The following is a 23,167-nucleotide window of genomic DNA, read 5'->3' on the forward strand; positions in this document are numbered from 1 at the left end:
CTTGTCCATGAATTTTAGGGTTCGGGGACCCCATAGTAATCATGATCAAACCACAGGGACAAAAAATGTAATTTACTCATATATATATATATATATATATATATATGGACAAAAAGTGATTACTTTGCATAAAATGAGTGAATATTAATTAAATTTTAAAATATTGATGTTTTAAATACTGTGTGTGCAGGGGTCATGTCGGCTTCAACCAGGCAAAGACCATCAATAATCCATCATCTGTAATCTTCCCCTTTTCGCCTTTACTCTTTTCTTCCAAACCCTAATCATTTACTATTACTCACCTCTATCTTTGATCCTCCGTTTTTTTTCCTTGTTTAGATTGTTGATTGGTGCGGATATGGGTGGTGATCCTTGTTTCTCCTCGATTTATACTCACTTCTGCTTCAATTCCTAGGTACATTCGTTGTAAGTTGTTGATTTAGTTTTGATTTGAGTTTGTTTCGTTTATTGATGATTTTTTACTTAGGTAGCTGTAGAAATTGTATCGACTTGAATCTGCATAAATTTAACTTCGATTTTTGTTCCTCCAATTTTTTTGCCTTTTCATTGTTGTGTCCGATCTTTTGGTGTTTGGATTTCTGTTTGATCTGCAATCGGCGGATTTACTTTTTGCGGTCTAGCCTGTATGGAGTATGGTTGATGGAAAGGGGAGATGTGGTTGGTTAGGTGGAGTTACTTTACATGGTAATTTTGCAATGTAATTTAAATGCTGTTACTATGTTTTGAGTTTTTCCGGATGATGTTCAAGCTATTCTGCTAGTGGGAACTGCAAAGAAGTTGTGATTTTTCACTTTGTGGAGAGTTTTATCCTGAATGGAAGGAAAAGTATAAAAAAGGGGTTTGCAGCATATGATCCACCGCCTGAGACAGTCATGCTTTTTTATGATACTTCAGGCTGTATACCTTAGAAAATGGCTTTTTCTGCTGCCTTTATAGGCCAAAAAGCTGATTGTAACCGAAAGACTCAACTATTTAGGTCATGGTACTAGTGGCTTACAAGCCATCTGTTTTGTTTCCTAGCCCACTGGTTAATGCTCTGGAGTTTTATTGATAGCATACTGGTTACCATTCTGATTTCTTGCTTTTGGTTGTGTTTGTTATAGCTACTCGATACAGGACGTGGTGCTTCGTAGTGCAAGCCGATTTTTTCTAGTGGTGCTCCGTTAATCAAATTGTTTTCTTCATGGGACATATTGCTGGAACTCATTACCCTGGAGGGCCTCAGTCAGGTTATGATCTGATCAACTTTTTAAAGCTGGTTTCAGCTTAGAGATTCTCTTGTAATTGACAAGGAATTGAGCACCCTACCTCTATCCAACACACAAACACACATCAATTGGATGATGCCTGGAAAGATCTATCAATAATATCGCTAGTTTCATATTCAGTGCATGCCTTTGATTCATATGAGAACTTGTATGCGCAGTGTTCCAAATTTTTGTTGTTAGAAGTTGATGGTAAAATACTTTGTCTTCAAGCAGACAATGATCTTTGCATGCCTATGATTTTGCTTAAAGTTGTTAGGTGTCTCATCAACCAAACTGTGCAATTGATTAGTGTTGCTTTCTCTGTCTTGATATTATTATTAACCATGCTGAGTGAACACATCCATTTGGTGCAGTTCTGAATGCTTAGTGTTTGTTGAAAGAGGAGTGATTATTTAACTAGTCTAATTTCTAGTGTTGGTGAAATGAAAATTAGTAGTTGGTGTAAGCTTTGCGATAGGGGTAGCATTTGGCATGGTGCCGATTCCTTCAAATGCCAACAAGTTATGTACTACGGCAATTGATGATTTTGTTCTCCGATTTTCTACCTTTTTTGGTTATAACATATTCATGTTTTTCAGGATCCTTGGGTGATGCCATATACAAAGAATTGTGGCATGCCTGTGCTGGACCCCTGGTCAATGTCCCCCGTGAAGGAGAACGGGTTTATTACTTCCCTCAAGGACACATGGAACAGGTTTAATATTTCTTTTGTGAAGGGTTATTTTTGACATTTTATGTGGACCTTTCTTTATAATGCAAGAATGCATGTAGTTTCCTTGAGATTATTAGAGACTTAAAACGTATCACCCCTCAACATGCAGATATGATTTAGAAGTATCACCCTCAACAGTAATTGCAAGTCAACATGCATCAGTTTTGTTATATTCTTATTATTCCACTGAGCAATTCATTTTCTCTGCAATGACACAGAATTTTGGTTGTTCTTACAGCTTGAGGCCTCCATGCATCAGGGTTTAGACCAGCAGCTCCCATCATTTGACTTACCAGCCAAAATACTGTGCAAAGTGGTGAATATTCAGCTTCGAGTAAGTTTTGCAATTACTAATGGGGACCACAAATCTAGCCCATCATAAAGATTATTTGTGTGCATGTCTAACTAGGCAGACAAGGAAGGTTGTAATTGGGGATCTTATTTAGTAATCTAGTCAAGGTAATTTAATCTTTGTGGAGACTTTAAACTCTATGATCAAATTTGGATATTTTACTTTGGAGTCATCCTTGTATTTTTCTTAAAACTACAGTTAGATCACATGCTTCCTTGAAAAACCTTTTTGTTCCCAAGGTATAACATATTGAGTCAACATATATTAATCCTTGGTCTCAATAATTGTGTGATTTAGTAACTTGAAATTGACATGACTTCAGTTGGTCTTGCATATGATATGTGAGAAATCAATGTTTCCCATGTATAAAGTTTTAGATAACCAGTCCCTAAAACAGTGTCATGTCCTTTCTATTCAAAGAATTATTTAAAATTAATTTTGAGATCTGCTCTCGAAAATGAGGTTCAGGCTGTCTGCTCCAGCTTTTTAAAGCTGCATCTTACCCGTTCAAAGTACATAGAAGAAAAAGCGTTATCACATTTTATGATTGTAAGAATGACTAATGATTCTGGACTTCTTTTCAGGCTGAACCAGAAACTGATGAAGTTTATGCACAGATAACTCTGTTACCTGACCCAGATGTGAGCCTATTGAGTTATTTTTATAATTCTTACAAAGAATATTTTGCCATTTATGGTTTCAGATATCCCTCCCTGGCCTTTTGTTTTTCATTCTTATGTTCTTTTGTGAATCAGCAAAATGAGGTAACAATCCCAGATCCTCCACCCACAGAACCTCCTAGTTGCACTGTTCACTCGTTCTGCAAGACACTTACTGCGTCCGACACAAGCACACATGGTGGATTCTCTGTTCTTCGTAGGCATGCGGATGACTGTTTGCCTCCACTTGTAAGCTCTAGCTTTTCGCCTGCCCGTCTTTTATCGGCTGGAGTTCGCCTTTGGTTTTCTTGCTATTAACTTTGAGTTTTGTGGTCAGGATATGTCTCAACAGCCACCCTGGCAAGAACTGGTTGCTAGTGATCTTCATGGCAATGAATGGCATTTTCGTCATATATTTCGAGGTTACATTTTTTGTGACTTGCTTGCTCATAAAGTATGCACCATATGTGTACATATATCTGAACATGCATGCTTCATATACATGAGTCAGAATGTCAGACAGTTCTAAACATTCTGATCCCCTATAATGAGGATTTCATGTATTGTAGCCCATCGATAAATTTCTCTATTATAGTTTGTAACTTTGTTATTACCTTTCATGTTGTAGATCTCATTGTTTGCCTGGCTGTAGCTTTTCATGTCAAAGGAAGCGTTGACGGCTTTGTGAATGTACCTTACATGTTCTATAAGCCTATAATCTTAATGTTGCACTTCTATTGTTTTTTTTTCTGAGAGGAACACTTCTAATGTTTTTGTAGTGTGTAATTTGCACTATGACTGGCCGGCTATAGCTTCTCATCTAAACAAAAGCTTTGTTGGGTGCTTTGTGGATGTACCTTCTAAGTGCTATGATCTGAATATCTGCATTCCTCTAGTTTTTTCTTTCATGAAAATGCTCGTGAAATTGATTTGGCATCATTATAATTTGCTAGTTTTCTGTTTTGAGATGTCTCTCCTTGTTGTCATTGACCCACTGGGAAGATCTGAATTCTTCATTTTTTCTTGTGGAACTTGACCTTGGGAAGGTATTGTCCATGTCACATGAATTGTATGTGTAGCAAATAGTTGTATGTGTAGCAAATAGTTGTATGTGATTGCTCAAAAGAAGAAATCCTAGTGAGTAGCTTTTTGGGCAACAGCTGTTGTCTTTGTTACTGTCCTGCTAGATGTTGAATTGCTCAAGCAATTTCTTTTATTGGGTTCGACTCTGACTGGTGGTGGATATATATCCCAGGGCAACCTCGGCGTCACTTGCTGACTACTGGGTGGAGTGTCTTTGTTAGTGCAAAAAAGTTGGTTGCTGGCGATGCTTTTATCTTCCTAAGGTAAGTTGTATGAAGAACAACCGGACCTGATGATTGGATTATTGATTATAATGCCTGAAGTTAACAGTATGAAATCCTTGTTCTTCTTTTTCTTCAGGGGGGAAAATGGAGAGCTACGTGTTGGAGTAAGGAGGCTTATGAGGCTTTTAAATAATATGCCATCATCTGTGATATCAAGTCATAGCATGCATCTGGGCGTTCTTGCTACAGCTTCGCATGCAATTGCAACTGGAACCCTTTTTTCAGTTTTTTATAAGCCAAGGTATTCATTAGCCTTTGTTTATTTGGAGCGGTGTCTCTCCGATTCGTTTAAGCTGCTTTATGGATGAGTGGAAAATGAATTTTAATACTGTTCGTATAATGAATGAACCTGATATAATTGGCCCAAAACAATGTAGTTTGTTCTTTGAATTAGCATTTTGATTTGCTTAAGCTTAGTTATGGTGACTGGGTGCATCAAAGTTCCTTGGCTTTGCAATGGCTGGGGAGGGAAGCTTTTGTATGAGTTCTCTCTGTCCATTTGGCAGAGTCTTTTTGGGTTTTGTACGAACTTAATGTGTTATGATTTCTTTACAAGGCAAATTCATAGTTTGTCATAGTTTGCGGCCTTTGGAGCAAGTGTCAACCCTCACAGGTTGATCCTTCAAGTTTTCTTTTAAATATTGTTGTGCGAGTATATAATTGGGGAAGTGTGAGAACAATGATGGATCAATTTAAAAATATTCTTCTTTTGATCTATTTTGCTTAAATAATCACATAACCGACACAAACACATGGCAATGGTTATTTGTTTTTATAGTTTGTTTAGAGATTGTCATTGCTGAATTTGGCATTATTTGTGGTCAGAACTAGTCGATCTGAGTTCATTGTCAGCCTTAACAAGTATCTTGAAGCTCGAAATCACAAGCTTTTGGTTGGAATGAGGTTTAAGATGAGATTTGAGGGTGAAGAGGTTCCTGAAAGAAGGTATCTACTGTATATGGCTCATTATCAACATGTTGGGTGCTTGAGAAGTGTCATAAACTGGTTATGTTACTTGTTGATGCAGGTTTAGTGGGACCATAGTTGGTGTTGGGGATACAGCATCATCGAAATGGCTGGACTCTGAATGGAGATCTTTAAAGGTGCTAAGACCGTTTTTCACAACGCAGGGATTCCGTCCCTCTAGAGCTCAGTTAGCATGCTTAGTTAGCCCTCGAGTAATTGGTAGTCTATCTACACAATACGTGAATAGCATATATAAAATAAGCACATACCTAAGCTGTGGCAACCTGCTTTTACTTCTAATTTCTATGTGGATAATAGTCTAAACTACTGTGGAATTTTTTTGCTTTGCTCTGCTCTTTCCTTTTCGGCTTTAATTTTTAAATTTATAATTCATGAATTTTCATCACCATTCTTTAAAAAATATCATAATCAGCCATCTCGTATCCCAACACTGTATTCCCCCTCTTGATGCACCTGTAGAATTTCTCCTGTGAAGCACTCAAAACAAGGATTTAACAGGAGGCAGAGGCATTTGTGCTTGACATATTAGTGTTGTTAGTTTTGATATGAATGATTAGATATATACATAAAGGGGTTTATGTTTTTCTTTTATCAGTCTAGAGAAGATAAACTTGTTCTACAATTTACTGATATGTTCTTTGTACACACATTGTGGAGTTATTCTGAGCTTCTATGCTTCATTCTTCATGGTAAATATTTCTTGCTGGAATTCTAACTATGATCGACTTCATGTTTAAACGTACAATGTTGCCATCTACTACAGGTTCAATGGGATGAACTGTCATCGATACTACGCCCGGATAGAGTTTCACCCTGGGAACTAGAACCACTTGTTGCATCCAATTCAACAAACTCACCACCTCTACAGAGGAATAAGAGGGCCCGATCTGTTTTACCCAATTCTGTGCCAGATATTTCTGGACTTGGTATGGTAGCTTAGTTCAGAACCTTTATTTTTTTGTTTCCCCAACGCCTCTTCTCTGTGCCAACATTGGGAGCATGCTTTTTTTTTTTTGGGGGGGGGGGGGGAGTTAAGGATTTAGGCTCTTGGTGCTTTTTCAAGACCCTTTGGTTCCTAACTTCTTTTTTTGTGACCCTTTGTCTCTTAGGGATGTGGAAATCACCTGGTGACCGTCCCTCGGCTTTCCAGTATTGTGATCCCCAACGTGGACGTGATATATACCCATCAAATAATATCTCTTCTATCACGGGTATCTCTCTGAGCTACAGTGAGAATGGTTCTTTGCCTCCTGCTTCCACCACTTCTATGCATTGGTCTAACTTAAGGGAAGCGATAACAGAATCATTTGAACCTCTTGCTAGTAAAGAAAGTGGTGAAAAGAGACAAAGTAATGGCTACAGGCTATTTGGAATCGAGTTACTTGAACACCCAAATGTTGATGAAACTTCACCAATGGTTGTGTCGAGAACAGTGGCCGAGGAACGACCGCTCTGCCCTGTTGATACAGAATCTGATTGGGGGTCTGAACCATCAAATGTCAACCGTTCTGATATTCCTTCAGCAAGTTGTGAGCCTGAAAAGTGCAGCATGAGATCTCAGGAGTTCCATACCAGGCAAATTCGTAGCTGCACGAAAGTATGCTGTAGTTATCTAATTCCTTATTTTATTGTGATGTGAAAATTGTGGCACTGATTGTTGATTATTTAATGCCTTGGAAAAGGTTTGAATATGATTAGTATTATTAAATTCTGGTTGCAAAAGAACATCTCACTTTAAATCAATCTCAGGAGGTGTGCTATTTGTTAAATAACGACTGTCGTTTGATTTTTTTGGGTTATCTTTGATGCAGTAGTTATCAATTCTTGCAGGTTCATATGCAAGGGATTGCTGTTGGTAGGGCTGTCGATTTAACGCAGTTGAATTGTTACGAGGATTTACTGCGGAAGCTGGAAAATATGTTTGAAATTGAAGGTGAACTTCATGTGGTACCAAAGAAATGGCAGGTTGTATACACTGATTGCGAGGATGACATTATGATGGTCGGTGATGATCCTTGGCAGTAAGTTCATTTCACCATCATTGTTACTACCTTTCCTCCAAATAAAAAATAAGAAAAGATATTGATAACTGAAAAAATATGAGCTAATAAGAAAAGGTGATAAAGCTGTAATCGATAGAATGAGAAGTATCTGTGAGTGCAAGAACAAATACAAGGCATGGGAAGATGCAGAACTCTGAATTTATAGGCTATTTAGGATACGTTTGGTACGCGGGACATGACAGTATAAAAACTTGTTGCCCCATGAAACGAAAACAGGCGGAACAGAAAGATCCATGTCAAATTAAAACCCTAAAACCTTCTCCTGCCTTCATCATTTTCGTTCGTTTAGTCCTATCTAGTCCATCAAACACACCCTTAGAGATTGCTTCTTTTTAGAATAGATAATGTAGTTGGGTCTTTTTTTGGGAATGTAATTTGCATATATTTTGGTTGTATATATGTACAGTGAGTTCTGCAGCATGGTGCGAAAGATCTTCATATACACCACGGAAGAAGCCAAGAGGCTTTCCCCAAAGATCAAACTTCCGGAAAATGATGAATTAATACAAGGGAAGCTGGTTTTAAATGCTCAGGTTAGCACTGAAGAGCAGTCCTCATCAAACGAGGGTTTTGGTTGCTGATTTTTCAGGGCTGTTTTTCTTTCCTGTTTTTGGAAGAGTAAAACCACGTCTTTTTGGGACCGAAAAGCAGTTATATGGTCTGCTTTTACGGGTTTGATATTGATTTTCGTATTATTGTTGTTGTTATTTTGGGTTGGAGGTTATGTGTTGCTCTGCTTGTTTTGGGTAAAAGACATTGGTCTGCCCATATCTATCTTTAGAAAGAGAGAGAGAGAGAGAGATAGGAAGTAGTTTCTGCCCTTATTTTTGACCTTTCCCATAATATACAGGTTCTTGTATATAAATCAAGTGTAAGTGTTGCCTTCCAACATCTTTTACTTAATGTTTCCTTTCTTGATGGTTGCAATTTCGATTTCGGTGAAAAGAGTTGGTTAGCAAGATTGGATTAGAATTTAATCAATAAGTTAGAACCATGAAGTTGGACGTATGTTTGGAGTCGAAGCTTGGCTAGGTTTATCGAGTCAAAACTACATAAAAGAATAAAACAAACGAAGAACGAATGTATAATTATATATAACTAATCTCGATAAACCTATGTGAGAAGCGTAAGAAGGGATCTGAGCCTTGTATTATTATGCTCTCAAGCTTAAGATGGGAAGAGTGAAATAGATAAAGTTTGGAAACTGAAAACGGGCTTGGAAGATGGGGTTTGGTGAAGATATTGATTGTTTGTTCAACCATATCTTAAGGCATAAAATTTGTTTATGTGATTCCAGTCTTCTTGCAAACTGCTGTCACATGACCATATGGTAAACCAGACAGTATCCATTTCCTACAACTACAAGTCTGTTGCAGTAGATCAACATTATCATTCATATGGCCATCTCTTACTTCAAACGATGTGCTTGTAACATTGTGTGTTGTCCATGTTGCATTTTTGTTAATTCTATAATTATTTTTTCCTCCGTCCAAGGGGTAAGTTCCTGTCTAAGTGAGGCTGCATAATTTATAGCTTGTTAAGGTTAAAAACATTTACGTAAAACAAATATGCAATTGTTTATATATTTACCTCCAACTTTGCGATGATCGTAATACCATTACTGCAGTGAGATGAGGAAAAAATCAATCAACATCGAGATCGAAAAGCGTCGTGCATACCTTGACAATACGTTTACGAACTCTGCACTATTGAAAGTCGTGACATTGTAACGCATTCCAACGAAATGTGCTCTTGACCATTTCGTTTTGTCAGCATCGTCAAGTGTTTTTCTTGCATTGACTGGTAGATTTTGACGAAGTTCGGCTAACTTTTGTTCAAAATCTTCTATCGTATAAGCTTTGCAGGTCCTCTAAAACATCTCTCCTAACAACTTGTCTTTTTTTGTGCTAAATCGTAAATTCATTTCGAGATGTCGACAACAAAGCCTATGATTCGCGGTAGGAAATATAGATCCAATCGCCATGTTGATGGAAGTAGCTTGATCAGATATGATGCACAAATTTTCCGGCTCACTGATGCATTTTTTCAACGTGAATAAAAACCATGTCCAGGTCTCCACACTCTCTGTCTTGCCTACCCCATAAGCAATAAACATAATTTGATTATTTCTGTCCATGCCAACAGGCAAAAACATAGTACCTAAGTAAGTACCTTTCAAATGAGCACCGTTTATTATAATTAGCGGTCGTAAGTGATTCACAAACGATTGAATTTGTAAAAAATGAAAAATAACAAACAAAATGAGTATATATAAAAATAGTGTATATACATATAATTTCAATAAAGACCTAATGAAAATGTTCTTACCACACAACCAATGGCGACAAATAAACGCTCAAACCGTGCCCTTTCATCCGTCTTGATCTTCGTTACAGTCCCTGCATCAGTCTTTTTCCAAATTGTAGCAGTATACTAAGAGTAAGGAAAACGATTCCTCCGGGTCACTTCTTAGCAGGAGAATGACATAACACTTTGCACGCCAAGCTTGCATATAGCTAACTGAGATTTTGTAGTTGTTCTTCATATCGACAATGATGTCATGGCTCTTGTATATTCTAACTGCGTCATTCATCGCATCTTTCAGTATATGACCCAACACCTTCTTGTTTGCTTGCCGGTGATTGAGATAAACTTGCGTTTGTGAAGATGTGTGTCAGTCCTTAAATGTATGAACCTAATACAATGTTGTACCATTAATTACGGTTGCTCCTATTCTCCATTCACAATTTTCTAATATACATACTGCTTCAAACCTAGATCGCGTGGAGCGAGTGATTTTAATTTGGCAACCCTCTTCAAGACAATTCAGTCGTCGGGCTAGTTTGAAGTCTTCTTTACCCTTGAAAATTTGCCGAACTTTCACTCGTTTAGAATGTTGATATTTGGGGGCCAGTTCGTTAGGCTTCACAATAGGGATCGACGTTGGTAATAGGGGAGGCATGCTGATAATTGTGCAAAAGCATACACTTTAGCACTTAATTATAACTTTATTTCACTTCATTTTACACATTTCCCAATCTTATATTAAGTCTTTTAGTTTTATTTTATGGTTTCACATTCATTGGAGTTAGGATGCGGGAATGATACTGTTTTATGTATTTGGTGAATGAAATGTTGACATAAGCATTGTTGTAGCATGTGTATACGTTGCTGCAACATTGGACACTGGATATTGGCACAACTGGTTCAATCCCATTTAATATTTTGAAAAGTCAAATTTTGGAAGATGACATCTTCTAGTACTGATAGGAGACGATTTTTATAGAAGTTAGAATATGTCACTACAAAGATAACCTTTTGTACTTAAGCAAGCATCTTTTGTATTAGGGCATCTTTTGTATTACCCATTGGTTAATAATCAATGGTTATTACCCACTTGTACTTTTGATTCCCCTCTTGCTAGTATATATATGGGGGTAATCTTTTATTTAAGTAACATTTTGAGCAATATCACTTTGCCAGGAACAAATCTTCTTCTAAGCCTTGGGTCCTTGTTATTTTTTAATATCATTTTGTAAGTACTTTTAAGTGTTCTTTGTCATTGCAGTTGTTACAACAACCTTTCCATCTTTCTCTTTACTTTTCATGTAGAATTTACTTTTACGTCATTTACATTTAGTTATTTCCATTTATGGCATCCACTTTTAAGAACTTACATTCAATCATGCTAGGCTAAATACCTTAGTATAGATGTAAGTGAAGGTTGTGAGATTACGCCAGTGTTAGTCGATGATTGCTTGTTAATAGCAATATATTTCACTATTCACAAGTGATATCAATACTTCATCTGGTAATCTTTGACAAATAGACACATGTTATTTTATTCGGATGAGTTGGACTTAAAATTTAGACAATACAAATATTTTTACGAAGTGTTGGCTGCCAACTCTCTCAAAGTTATTTTCTTCCAGAAGCTTTATTGCTTCTAAAAACCCTTTTCTGAAATATCACTTTAAAATTTAACTTTTGTGACTCTCTTTGCATTCTAAATATCTATGGAACGATATTTGGTATTACTCATCATTATTCCTTGATTTGGACGATACTTGTAAGCCATGTATACTTGCATGATTTAGTTGTTATTATAGTTTTTGAGGGTACATATTCCTTCACACCAAGTTTTTGGCGTCGTGGCCGGGGATTTTTAGCCAAAAAGAGTGTTTCTATAAGTTACTTTAAAATTTGATTTTTCTACCATCAAGTGTTTATTTTTAGTGGTTTGTGCCAAAGATACCTCACAGGGCTATTTTTGAGTTAGATCCCGACATTTAAAGAACCTTTAGAAGGTGAAGAAGGGTACAAAGAAATATGTTGCCTATTCTAGCTACTCCTGAAATGGCTCAAGTCGGACCTGATCCAATACTCAATCATGAGGAGGAGGTTATTAGGCTTGCAAATTCAAAGACTGCCGGCATCATGGACTATACTATTTCAATCTTAAATTAATTACACCCTGGAATACGTAGGCCCACTATTGATGGTGACCACTTTGAATTTAATCCCATCATGTTTCACATGTTACAAACAAATGGTCAATATGTTGGATTACCATCTGAGGGTCCTCATTTGCATCTTAGATCTTTTATGGAAGTATTGAAACTTTCCATCTTAATGAAATTTCTGATGATGCCTTAAGGCTAAAGTTATTTCTTTTTTCATTAGGAGATAGAGCCAAAGTGTGGTACAACTCTTTGCAACCAGACTCAACCACATGGAATGAGATGACTGAGAAGTTTTTAAATAAATATTTTCCCCCAACCAGGAGTTTCAGTTCAGAAATTAAATTTGTCTTTTTAGATAATTGGATGATGAAGCAGTTCCTGATGCTTGGGAGAGGTACAAGGAATTACTAAGGAAATGCCCACATCATGGCATACCCTATGGCATAGAGCTGGAAACATTTTACAATGGTCTGGACACCACTGCTAAACAAATGTTAGATGCTACTGCAGGAGGAGCCATTACTTCCAGTATCTATAATGATGGTTTTGATATTTTGGAGAAAATTCTAACAACAATGGTCATTGGTCAGATCCTAGAGCAATAACACCCAAAAAGACAACAGTCATTCATGAAATAGATCCTTATACTGCTCTCACAACACATATAACAACAATGACTAGCTTGTTGAAAAACTTGGTTGTCCCTGCTGCTAACATTGTTGCTACTGCAGTTGTTTCTGAATCCTTGCTTGTCCAATGTGTGTACTGCAGTGAAGGTCATACTTTTGACCAATGCAGCCTTAACTTTGAATATGTGAATTATGTGCACAACAGACCTACCCAATTTTCAAACACTTACAACTTTAGTTGGAAAACCATCCTAATATCTCTTGGAATAGTCCATGTTTAAACCCACCAGATGTAAAAGAGCAAAGACAAGGTTTTCAACCAACTGTTTCTCAAGGTCAACCTGCTCATTTCAACATCATTCTATTTTTTAAAACAAGCCAAACAAACAAGGTGATTCATCCAGTTTTTTGGAAGCATATTTGAAAGGTTTTATAAATCAAACCAACTTAGCGATGAATCATCAAAATGCTAACATTAGGACTTTGGAAACACAGATTGGTCAAATAGCACTAGAGTTGAGGAACAGACCTGTTGGAACTTTACCCGATGATATTGAGATCCCTAAGATACTGACCAAGGAGCATGTAAAAGTTGTGATCTTAAGGAGTGGAAAAGATCTAGTAGAAATTTCACAAAAAGCCACTGTAGAAGCTGAACCAATTGTTACAATAATACCACCTATTGCTGCAGCACCCCCCCTGTTGTTTCTAAACCTGCAGAAAACCAAGGATCTGCATCCATGCCAAGAAGATCAGATTTCTCATTGCTTTTTTCTAGTGAAACAAAACCAAAAACCACAAAGCTAATTCCAAATAGTGTTGTCAAAGGTCCACCACCCAAAGATCATGTTGATACACCACCATCTAAACTTGCAGATAGTATACCAACTGTGGCTACTATCCAAAATCCTAAGAAACCAATGATTAGCCCAGTTTCACCATATGTTCCTTACCCACAGAGGTTAAGCCAAAAGGAAGAAGTTCAGTTCAAAAACTTCTTGGATGTATTCAAACAATTGCACATCAATATTTTATTGGTGGAACAATTAAGACTATGCCCAATTATGCCAAATTTCTGAAAGATATATTGAGTAAGAAAAAAAATTAACTAAATATGAGACTGTAACCATTACTGAAGGATGTAGTGCTCTCTTGTCAAACAAACATCCCCCAAGCTTAAAGATCCTGAAAGTTTCACAATTCCTTATTCAATAGGTGGGAAACATGTTGGAAAAGCCCTATGTGATTTAGGTGCTAGAATCAATATTATGCCCTTATCTGTGCTTAATACCTTAGGGATATGAGAGGCTAGGCCAACCATTTTTACCTTATAGATAACTGATAAATTTATAGTATTTCCTAAAAGCAAGATAAAGGATGTGTTGGTACACGTGGACAAGTTCATATTCCCTACTCATTTTATAATCCTTGACTTTGAGGCAGATAAAGACACCTCTATTCTGTTAGGAAGACCATTTCTAGCCACTGTTAGAACCCTCGTTGATGAGACCAAAATGTCACTTTTAATGTTTTTAACTCAATGGAATATCTTGAGGAGAAAAAGGACTGTTCTGTAGTTGGTGCTATAGAGTCATGGTGTCATGAGGAAGCTTTAGAAGAAATCCTAGGTGAAAAAACAGAATCATTTGAAGATAGTGGTGAGGAAGATAGTGATTTAGAAGGTAGTGATGAGATGCTGCAGCATATGACCTAGTTAGAAGATGAACCCAAACATAACTCATTACCATCCATAGAATCCCCACCAGACTTAGAATTGAAGCAATTACCTGCCTAACTTAAGTATGCATTTTTGGGAGAAGATAACAAGCTACCTGTGATCAGTTCAACATCATTAGAAGAAAAACAGGAAGAACAGTTATTAAAAATGCTTCAATCCCATACCAAAGCCATAAGTTGGACCATCTCTGATTTGAAAGGTATAAGTCCATCTATTTGTCAACACAAAATCATTTTGGAAGACAAGGACCTTACCTCTGTTGAACGTTAAAGAACATTGAATCTTGTGATGAAAGAAGTAGTTAAGAAAGAGATTTTGAAATGGCTTGATGCTGGCATTATTTACCTTATAGCTAGTAGTTCTTGGGTAAGTCATGTCCAATGTATGCCTAAGAAGGGAGGTGTAACTGTAATAGAAAATGAGAATAAACTGACCCCGACTAGGATAGTGTCAGGATGGAGAATATGCATGTATTATAGGAAGCTCAACTAAGCAACCCATAAAGACCATTTCCCCTTGCCTTTCATAGATCAAATGTTGGACTATTTAGCTGAAAAAGAATACAGTTTCTTTTTAAATGGTTATTCAAGCTATAATCATATTGCTATTGCACCTGAGGATTGAGAGATAACCACTTTCACTTGCCCTTTTGGTACTTTTGCTTTTAGAAGAATGACATTTGGACTATGAAATGCTCCTGCCACATTCAATAGATGCATGATGTTCATTTTCTTTGATATGTTGGAAACCTCTAAGAAGATATTTATGGATGACTTCTTTGTCTATGGATCTTCTTATGAAGGATGTTTGAAGAATTTAGAACAAGGTCTTAAAAGATGTGAGGAATTAATTTGGTTCTAAATTGGGAGAAATGTCACTTTATGGTTAAGGAAGGCGTTGTGTTAGGACATGTAATCTCAAGGAGAGAAATAGAGGTAGACAAAGCAAGTAAGAGGTTATAGAGAGTCTACCAGAGCCCACAAATGTAAAAGGAATAAGAAGTTTCTTAGTTCATGCTGGTTTCTACAGAAGGTTTATAGATTTTTCAAAAATTTCAAACCTCTTTGTCTGTTACTACATAATGACCAACCTTTTGATTTCAACAAAGAATATAAATAAGCTTTTGACACTTTGAAGAAGGCTTTGATTTCTGCCCCATTGTTATCACACCAGATTGGACAAAACCTTTTGAGTTAATGTGTGATGCAAGTGATGGGCAGTTGGTGCAGTTTTAGCCCAAATCAAGGAAACGACTTTTCATCCTATCTACTATTCCAGTAAGACTTTGAGTAATGCTCAAATAAACTATACAACAACTGAAAAAGAACTTTTAGCTATGGTCTTTGCATTTGAAAATTCTAGATCCTACTTAATGGAAACTAAGGTCACTGTTCATACAGACCATGCTGCCATTAAGTATTTTTTTTCTTTCTAAAAAGGATGCTAAGCCAAGGTTAATAAGATGGGTACTTTTCTTACAAGAGTTTGACATTGAAATAGTAGACATGAAGTGAATAAATAACCAAGTTGTTGATCACTTGTCAAGATTACAGAAAGGAGAATCAAGCTCTGGTGAAATCAATGAAAAATTCCAAGATGAGCAGCTTTTAATGCTGCATCATTCAACAACCCCATGGTTTGCAGACATTGCAAATTTCTTAACTGTTAGGATCATACCACTGGAGCTAAATAAAAACCAAAGAAAGATGTTACTCCATGATGCAAAGAGTTATCTATAGGATGCCCCTTTTTCATTTAAATTAGGGGTTTACCAGATCCTTAGAAGGTGTATACCTCATGAGGATGTGCCTGTTGCAACATTGCCATGCTGCTGCATATGGTGGCCATTTTGGTGGCCAAAGAACTACAACTACAGTCCTACAATCTAGATTTTTCTGGCCCAACCTATTTCAAGATGCTGATAGCTTTGTCAAAAGATACAATGAATGTCAAAGGGTTGGATCCATCTCCCAAAGACATCAAATGCCCTTAAATGACATTCTTGAAGTTGAATTCTTTGATGCATGGAGGATAGACTTTATGGGACCATTTTCCATGTCTGGAAACTATCAATATATTTTGGTAGCTGTATATTATGTCTCTAAATGGGTAGAAGTTGTTGCTTGTCACACCAATGATGCAAAGACAGTAGTCAAATTTTTGCATAAACATTTTTTTACAAGATTTGGTACTACTAGAGCTATGATTAGTGATGTGAGTATCCCTTTTGTAAACAACATGATGAAAAGAGTTCTTGAAAAGTATAACATAAGCCATAGGGTAGCTACTGTATATCACCCTCAAACAAATGGCTTAGTTGAACTTTCAGACAGGGAGAAAAAGTATATTAGAAAAAGTGACAAAACCAACAAAGAAGGATTGGTCCTTTAAACTTGATGATGCTCTTTGGGCCTATAAGACTGCCTATAAAACCCACATTGGAATGTCTCCCTATAAGCTAGTCGTTGGAAAAGGTTGTCACTTACCACTAGAAGTTGAGCACAAAGCTTTTTGGGCTTTGAAAGAGCTTAATATGTGTATAAATGTTGTCGATGAAAGGAGAAGGCTACAAATCAATGAGCTTGAGGAGCTGAGAGATCAAGCATATGAGAATGACAAAATATACAAAGACAAAACTAAGAGATGACATGATAAAATGATTTCTCATAGAGAGTTTGTAGCAGGTCAAAAGGTATTGCTCTTTAACTCAAGGTTGAAACTTTTTCCTGGAAAACTAAGATCCAAGTAGACAGGCCATTTGAGGTTCACGAAGTCCATCATCATGAAGTAGTGCAACTTATTGACACCAACAATGGATCCATTTCTTGCAATGCTACAACAATCTGCACCTGACCTACAGGTCTTGTTAGCCGAAAATACACTCAAGAGTCTGCAAAGATGCCTTTTGAAAAATAGATTTTTGGTAGAAAGAATTTGATTCTCACCATTTTCCCACACTATTAACATCATTAGCCTAAACTTCTACATTGGTACCATCCTTAACCCTTAGCTGGTTTGTAACTGCAACCCCCTCGACTCCCCTTATTTTGGTTCCTTCCCAACTAAAAACCCACGATTGAATTCTACAGAATACCACTTGCTTCCAAACAATAACTTTTGCTAATTTTTACACAAACAGACCTGCTATTTACTATGGAAATGCAGGGGTATTCAAACTAATTTTAAGCATAGGGAGAGTCAAATCGAAAGCAAAGAAGAAAGAGGGACGAACCGGTGTTGATCAACCAAGTGAAAGACGAAGAAGCCTGGGGAAGAAAGCACCAGAAACTGAATCCATGGAGGTTGCTCTACCTACTGTTGCTGAAGCAACAAAGCCAAAGACAATGTCTAGGTCAACATCGACAAGAAAGCCACCATTGAAGAAGCTCAAAACAGGGGCTGTTGATCAAGGTACAACCTAACATTCCACAACTAAAACTTCATCCCATTCTATTTCTATCAGTTCTTCTAGCCACAGAGCCCTCAACATTGACATCAATAAGGAATCCTCATCACCCACAAATGATGAAAACCAAGTTTTATTACTTGGTGGCCATTTCCGCTACCCTCAAGTCCTCAAACCAATGAGCATTCTGCTCGTAACTCAGAAAACCTACCCAACCCTGTTGATAAACCCAATCCACCAACATCTCATATTCTAGATGAGGCATCCATGCCACTACCTTCCATTTTAGGAGAATAAACCACTGCTCCTACAATGGAAAGCAATCTGGTAACCATTTCTGCCCAAGCCAAAACAAAGCCTAAATCTGTTTTGAATCCCAAATAACCCAAACAAACTAGTCCTGAAACCATTTTGGCTAGACAATCACAATCAATAAAAAGGGAAGAAGAGATTGTGAATGTGGTGATCGATGCCACCAAAAATACCAATGCTAAATGATGGAAAAGAAAGGGAATAGTAAATTACTCTAATTTTGAAGAGGAGGAGGACTAGAGTTCTGAGGATGATGATTCTCAGGATGAGGATGTTGTTAATAGTGAGGAGATGGTTGGAGAAACTGAGGAGGATAGTGAAGCAACAGTTGCTGAGCAGAATCAAACCCCAAGGAAGAAAGTTGCCAAGAGCAAGAAGGTAGTAGCACCACCACCTAATCGAAACAAGTCTGAGAGAATCAATGTATCTTTTAGGACTTTAAGTTGTAGAGAAACATATGACCATTTTGGTAATATGGCTTCTAAAGAAGCTTTAGCTGATAAGGGCTTTAGCTCTGAGATTGAAGGAATTCTCATTCATCCAAGAGGCCATCACCAGGCTTGGATGGGAAATATTTGTGTTGTACATACTTGATTCCCTTTTAAAGGAATTTTATGATGAGGTTGCCATATCTAAGGGCCATACAGTAAGGGTCAGGGGCACTAATGTTTGTTATGCCCCTGCCATTATTGACAATATTTTTGGTATCATTTCATCCATCCCTTGTGAATACAATTAATTAGTGACCAATGCCACTAATAAGGATTCCACGAAAGTGTTGTTGACTCTTGCACAACCTGGCAAGACATGGAAGAACTTAGAACCTTAAATAGTAGGGACCTTCTCCCTATTAAGCATTTGGTTCTATTTCCATGGATACATTCTCCAGCCAATCACCCATGACTCTACCTTGACATTTGAGATAATGGTGATCCTCTATTGTATTATTACTGGAAAAAGATTCAGTATGGGGGAGGTCATTTGTAAGAGCATTAAGTCTTGTGTAGAGAAGAGCAAGGGAAATCTTTGGCACCCATCCTTGATACATACATTGCTGACTAGGGCAAATGTAAGATTTTTTCCACTGATGAGTTTATGACAGGAAAGGTTGTGATTGAAGTACATACAATCAAGAGGGTGAAGAAGAATGCAGAGAAGGCAATGAAGAAGACTGCCATTGCTGCAACATAGGTTATGACTGCTACAGCAACCTCCCATAGTGTTGCTGCTGGCACTTCCATCAAATCAAGGAAGGTCACAAGATCAGGACCTGCACCAACACCACAACCCAACCTTGTCACTAATTAATTAATGTATGTGGTAAATGAAATAAATAAGCATTAAGAGGCCCTGTTGAAGAGATTGGAGGAGAGAGATGTCATTTGGATGACAAGAATTAAGAAGAAAAAGGAGCTTGAAGCCAAAGTGAAGAAGAGTGAACAAGAGTTGCTGGTCTGTTTGAAATAATAGGATAGGGCTATGGTACAAATGAGAAAACTCACTGCTCTACAAAGGCACTACCAAATGAAAAGAGATGGAGTCATGGAGTTTGAATGGGCCTTGGAACATCCAGAAGAGTATGCCAGCATTGGGTCATACCCACCAGAGCTTATTAGAGAAGCTGAGAAGCTCATTCCTCAAGATGCAACACTACCTACTCCCAATAAGTAAGGCAGGTCCATTTCTTTCACCCTTAGCTCTATAGTAATTTATTTTCTTATTTTTCAGTTTTATATACATTGAGTCTGGGAACTTTGCATTTTATTTTAGAAGTTTATGACATTGTTGATTGTTAACAAACCATATCCCAATTAATTTTATTGTTAAAAATCCATTCCAACACTTAAGGCTAGAACCAAACACACCAACCTGGAAAGCAAACATACATCCTACTTTGCTATTTTGGACCCATACATTACCACTTTGAATCCATGACCTTATCCTTTCAAGAATCCTCAATGAGGACATAACATATTCAAGTATGGGGAGGGAGTGTATGTATAACATGTACTAATATGCAACAAAAGTCCATAGGACAATAAGTAAAAGCTCAAAAATTGCATAAAGTACACAATGCTCAAGTCAAAACAGAAAATATCAAATATGCATAGCATATACACTGTTTGGCTATGGTGTTGTTTGTTATCAATCTCATTAGTATTAATTTTTCATATTCACCCTTAAAATTTTCTTTTAAATTTATGGTATTGAGTCATTTTAAGTTGTCATTTTAGTTGCTTGGGGACAAGCAACGGTTTAAGTGTGGAGGGTGTGATAAGTGTGCAAAAACATACACTTTAGCACCTAATTATAACTTTATTTCACTTCATTTTACACCTTTCCCAATCCTATATTAAGTCTTTTAGTCTTATTTTATGGTTTTACATTCATTATAGCTAGGATGCGGGAATGGTACTATTTTATGTATTTTGGTGAATGAAATGCTGACATAAGCATTGTTGTAGCAGGTGTATACGTTACCGCAACGCTGGACACTAGATATTGGCACAACTGGCTCAATCCCATTAAATATTTTGAAAATCAAATTTTGGAAGATGACATCTTCTAGTACTGATAGCAGACGATTTTTATAAAAGATGCCACTGCAAATATACTTTAACCTTTTGTAATTAAACATCTTTTATACTAGGGTATCTTTGTATTACCCATTGGTTAATAACCAATGATAATTACCCAGTTGTATTTTTGATTCCCCTCTTGCTAGTATATATATGGGGGTAATCTTTTGTTTAATTGTAACACTTTGAACAGTATCACTTTGCCATCAGAAACAAAGCTTCATCTAAGCTTTGGGTCCTTGTTACATTTTAATATCATTTTGGAAGTACTTTTAAGTGTTATTCGTCACTGTCAGTTGCTACAGAAACCTTTCCAGCTTTCTCTTTACTTTTCGTGCAAAATTTACTTTTACATCATTACATTCAATCATTTCTATTTATATCATTTACTTTAAGCATTTACATTCAGTCATGCTAGGCTAAAATACCTTAGTATGGGTGTAAGTGAAGGCTGTGAGATTACGCCAAGTGTTAATCGATGATTGCTTGTTAATAGTAATTTATTTCACTATTCACAAGTGATATCAATATTTCATCTGGTAATCTTTGAAAAATTGACCCATGTTATTTTATTCGGATGAGTTGGACTCAAAATTAAGACAATGCAAATATTTTTACCAAGTGTGTTATAGTGGCTATAAAGAGTCGCAGTAATCTTATGGGTTGCAAAACTATATGGAAAGAAAGACAAGATCCATACTAGTTTGGGATTGATGTATCACCAAGTGCATTTCCAACATATGGTCTAATATGCACTTCCTTTAGAGGCCGTTCAATCCAGTAGTGTGGTAAAGAGCTATTTTTGTAGCAATATTCACTGCATTTCGTTGTTGAAATCCAACTCGATCTTGCATGCATACTATCTTCTAATTATTGTTACATTTCAATATTTGGTTGCCAATTCTCTCAAAGTTATTTTCTCTCTGAAGCTTTATTGCTTCCAAAAACCCTTTTCTGAAATATCACTTTAAAAGTTAACTTTTGTGACTCTCTTTGCATTCTAAATCTCTGTGGAACGATATTTGATATTACTTATCATTATTACTTGATTTGGATGATACTTGTAAGTCATGTATACTTACATGATTTACTTGTTATCATAGCTTTTGAGGTTATAGATTCCTCCACACACATGACCCAAAATAAATTACAACCTACCGGAGCACTAATGTTACCCCTACCAAGACCTTCTTTAATCCTCCGTATCCGATTCGCTATCACTACTATCTGATTGTAGCCCCAAATATTCATATGTATTGGGATGATACAAACAATCCCTCGAGACAGCCCCATAATAAGGATCAAGATTAACCTTATATTTCTTAGATGCATTTTTAGTGTAATCTAAATTGGTTTCATATTCTTCCATAGAAATTTCAGAAATACGAATGCCATAATCAGATGGTTGATCTTGGTATTGGTACGTCAGACGATTTTTGTATGACTTAATGGAGTGTTGTATGACTGATATGGAGTTTCCTACGTCCCCTGGCTTTGAAACAAGTGATATTGAGATTGGTATGTTTCAAGTGGGGTTCAAAATGGTTGATATTGAGTTTGGTACGAATGATAGTGTTAGGATTTGTCTCATCATTTTGGAACAATCGATATGGAATAAGTGAAATTATGTTTTGGCTATAACCTGACTCACATTGGTTTGACATATATGGAATGAGTGGAAGTATATACTATGGGTGCTCGGCCCATACACAGTGGCTGGAACAATTTGGACCTGGTGATGATCCCATTCAGTGTAATGGTAAAATAGTTGTTTTGGACCTGAAATAGGGGATTGGTTAATCGGAAAGCTAATGAACGCCACCTTGGTTGTATTGTTTTCAAACAAATCCCCCCCGGTATAGTGACCGGCTCCATGTTTTCCCCGAATTTCATCAGTTCCTCCCATATTGATTCTCCCTCTCACATTGGTTCTGCACCATTTGCTTGCAATGCTTGGACACGTAAAACAGTACGCCTACTAGGAACATGAATTGGGTTGGGTCTATCGTAGCTTCACTCCTTAGGCAATCTCTTGGTTTGAGTTTGATTAATTGTTTTCAACACCACAACCACAAACATACAATCTTATGGCTTACAGCGAGATATCCACACCAATAGCAAAAAAATGTCTTGTATCATCGGTGTCAAACAACTCGACAATTGAACCAGATGACATAAATTTATATGTTAACTTAAACGATTTTGAAAAGCGCAAAATGCACAAAATAATCTACTTTCATAAATTTCTTTATTATAGCATTGTACTTCCAGTTTTTCTTATTACAGCAATGTACTTTCAAACTATTTTTTATTAGAATATTGTACTTTGAAAAATTTACCCATTATAGTATTAGGTAATCTTTTGATTTAAATTTACCCATTGTACCAGGTTTTCATTCCACCTCATTGTCCACGTACGCTATCCACAAATACTATAGTGATGTGACTTTCTTATTACAACATTGTACTTTCAAAATTATTTTATTATAGCATCTACTAGTTCTTATTAAACAATATACTTTTAATTTTAATATTTATATATTTTACATGTTATTTAATAAATATATTAAATGAATTAAAAAAATTCTAAATTATTCATTAATATACCAAT

General features: G+C 36.6%; 1 protein-coding gene and 1 non-coding gene across 5 annotated transcripts; one reads left to right on the forward strand and one right to left on the reverse strand.

The window, feature by feature from the left end:
- The first annotated feature begins 210 nt into the window (after positions 1-210).
- On the forward strand, positions 211-8,315 carry LOC112505771 (auxin response factor 1). 4 transcript variants are annotated; one of them, XM_025109744.1, is made up of 16 exons: positions 211-239; positions 340-415; positions 1,125-1,250; positions 1,868-1,983; positions 2,240-2,335; positions 2,938-2,994; positions 3,109-3,261; positions 3,350-3,434; positions 4,268-4,358; positions 4,456-4,620; positions 5,205-5,324; positions 5,407-5,482; positions 6,130-6,292; positions 6,476-6,963; positions 7,197-7,387; positions 7,836-8,315. In XM_025109744.1, exons 3-16 carry the CDS (start codon positions 1,205-1,207, stop codon positions 8,008-8,010), a joined length of 2,022 nt encoding a protein of 673 aa, XP_024965512.1. In that variant the 5' UTR covers positions 211-239; positions 340-415; positions 1,125-1,204; the 3' UTR covers positions 8,011-8,315. The 4 variants fall into 4 exon arrangements, with proteins under 4 accessions (XP_024965512.1, XP_024965516.1, XP_024965513.1 ...); XM_025109748.1 differs by lacking the exon at positions 211-239 and having other exon boundaries at positions 255-415; positions 6,476-6,577; positions 6,668-6,963; XM_025109745.1 differs by lacking the exon at positions 211-239 and having other exon boundaries at positions 255-426.
- A 3,903-nt stretch (positions 8,316-12,218) lies between these two features.
- On the reverse strand, positions 12,219-12,325 carry LOC112508254. Its single transcript, XR_003068637.1, has one exon. It is a non-coding gene; the product is annotated as a small nucleolar RNA R71 (small nucleolar RNA).
- Positions 12,326-23,167: the final 10,842 nt, after the last annotated feature.

The sequence above is a fragment of the Cynara cardunculus genome (assembly GCF_001531365.2).
Source record: "Cynara cardunculus var. scolymus isolate 2C chromosome LG 2, CcrdV1, whole genome shotgun sequence".
In the NCBI taxonomy this organism is placed as follows: Eukaryota; Viridiplantae; Streptophyta; class Magnoliopsida; order Asterales; family Asteraceae; genus Cynara; species Cynara cardunculus.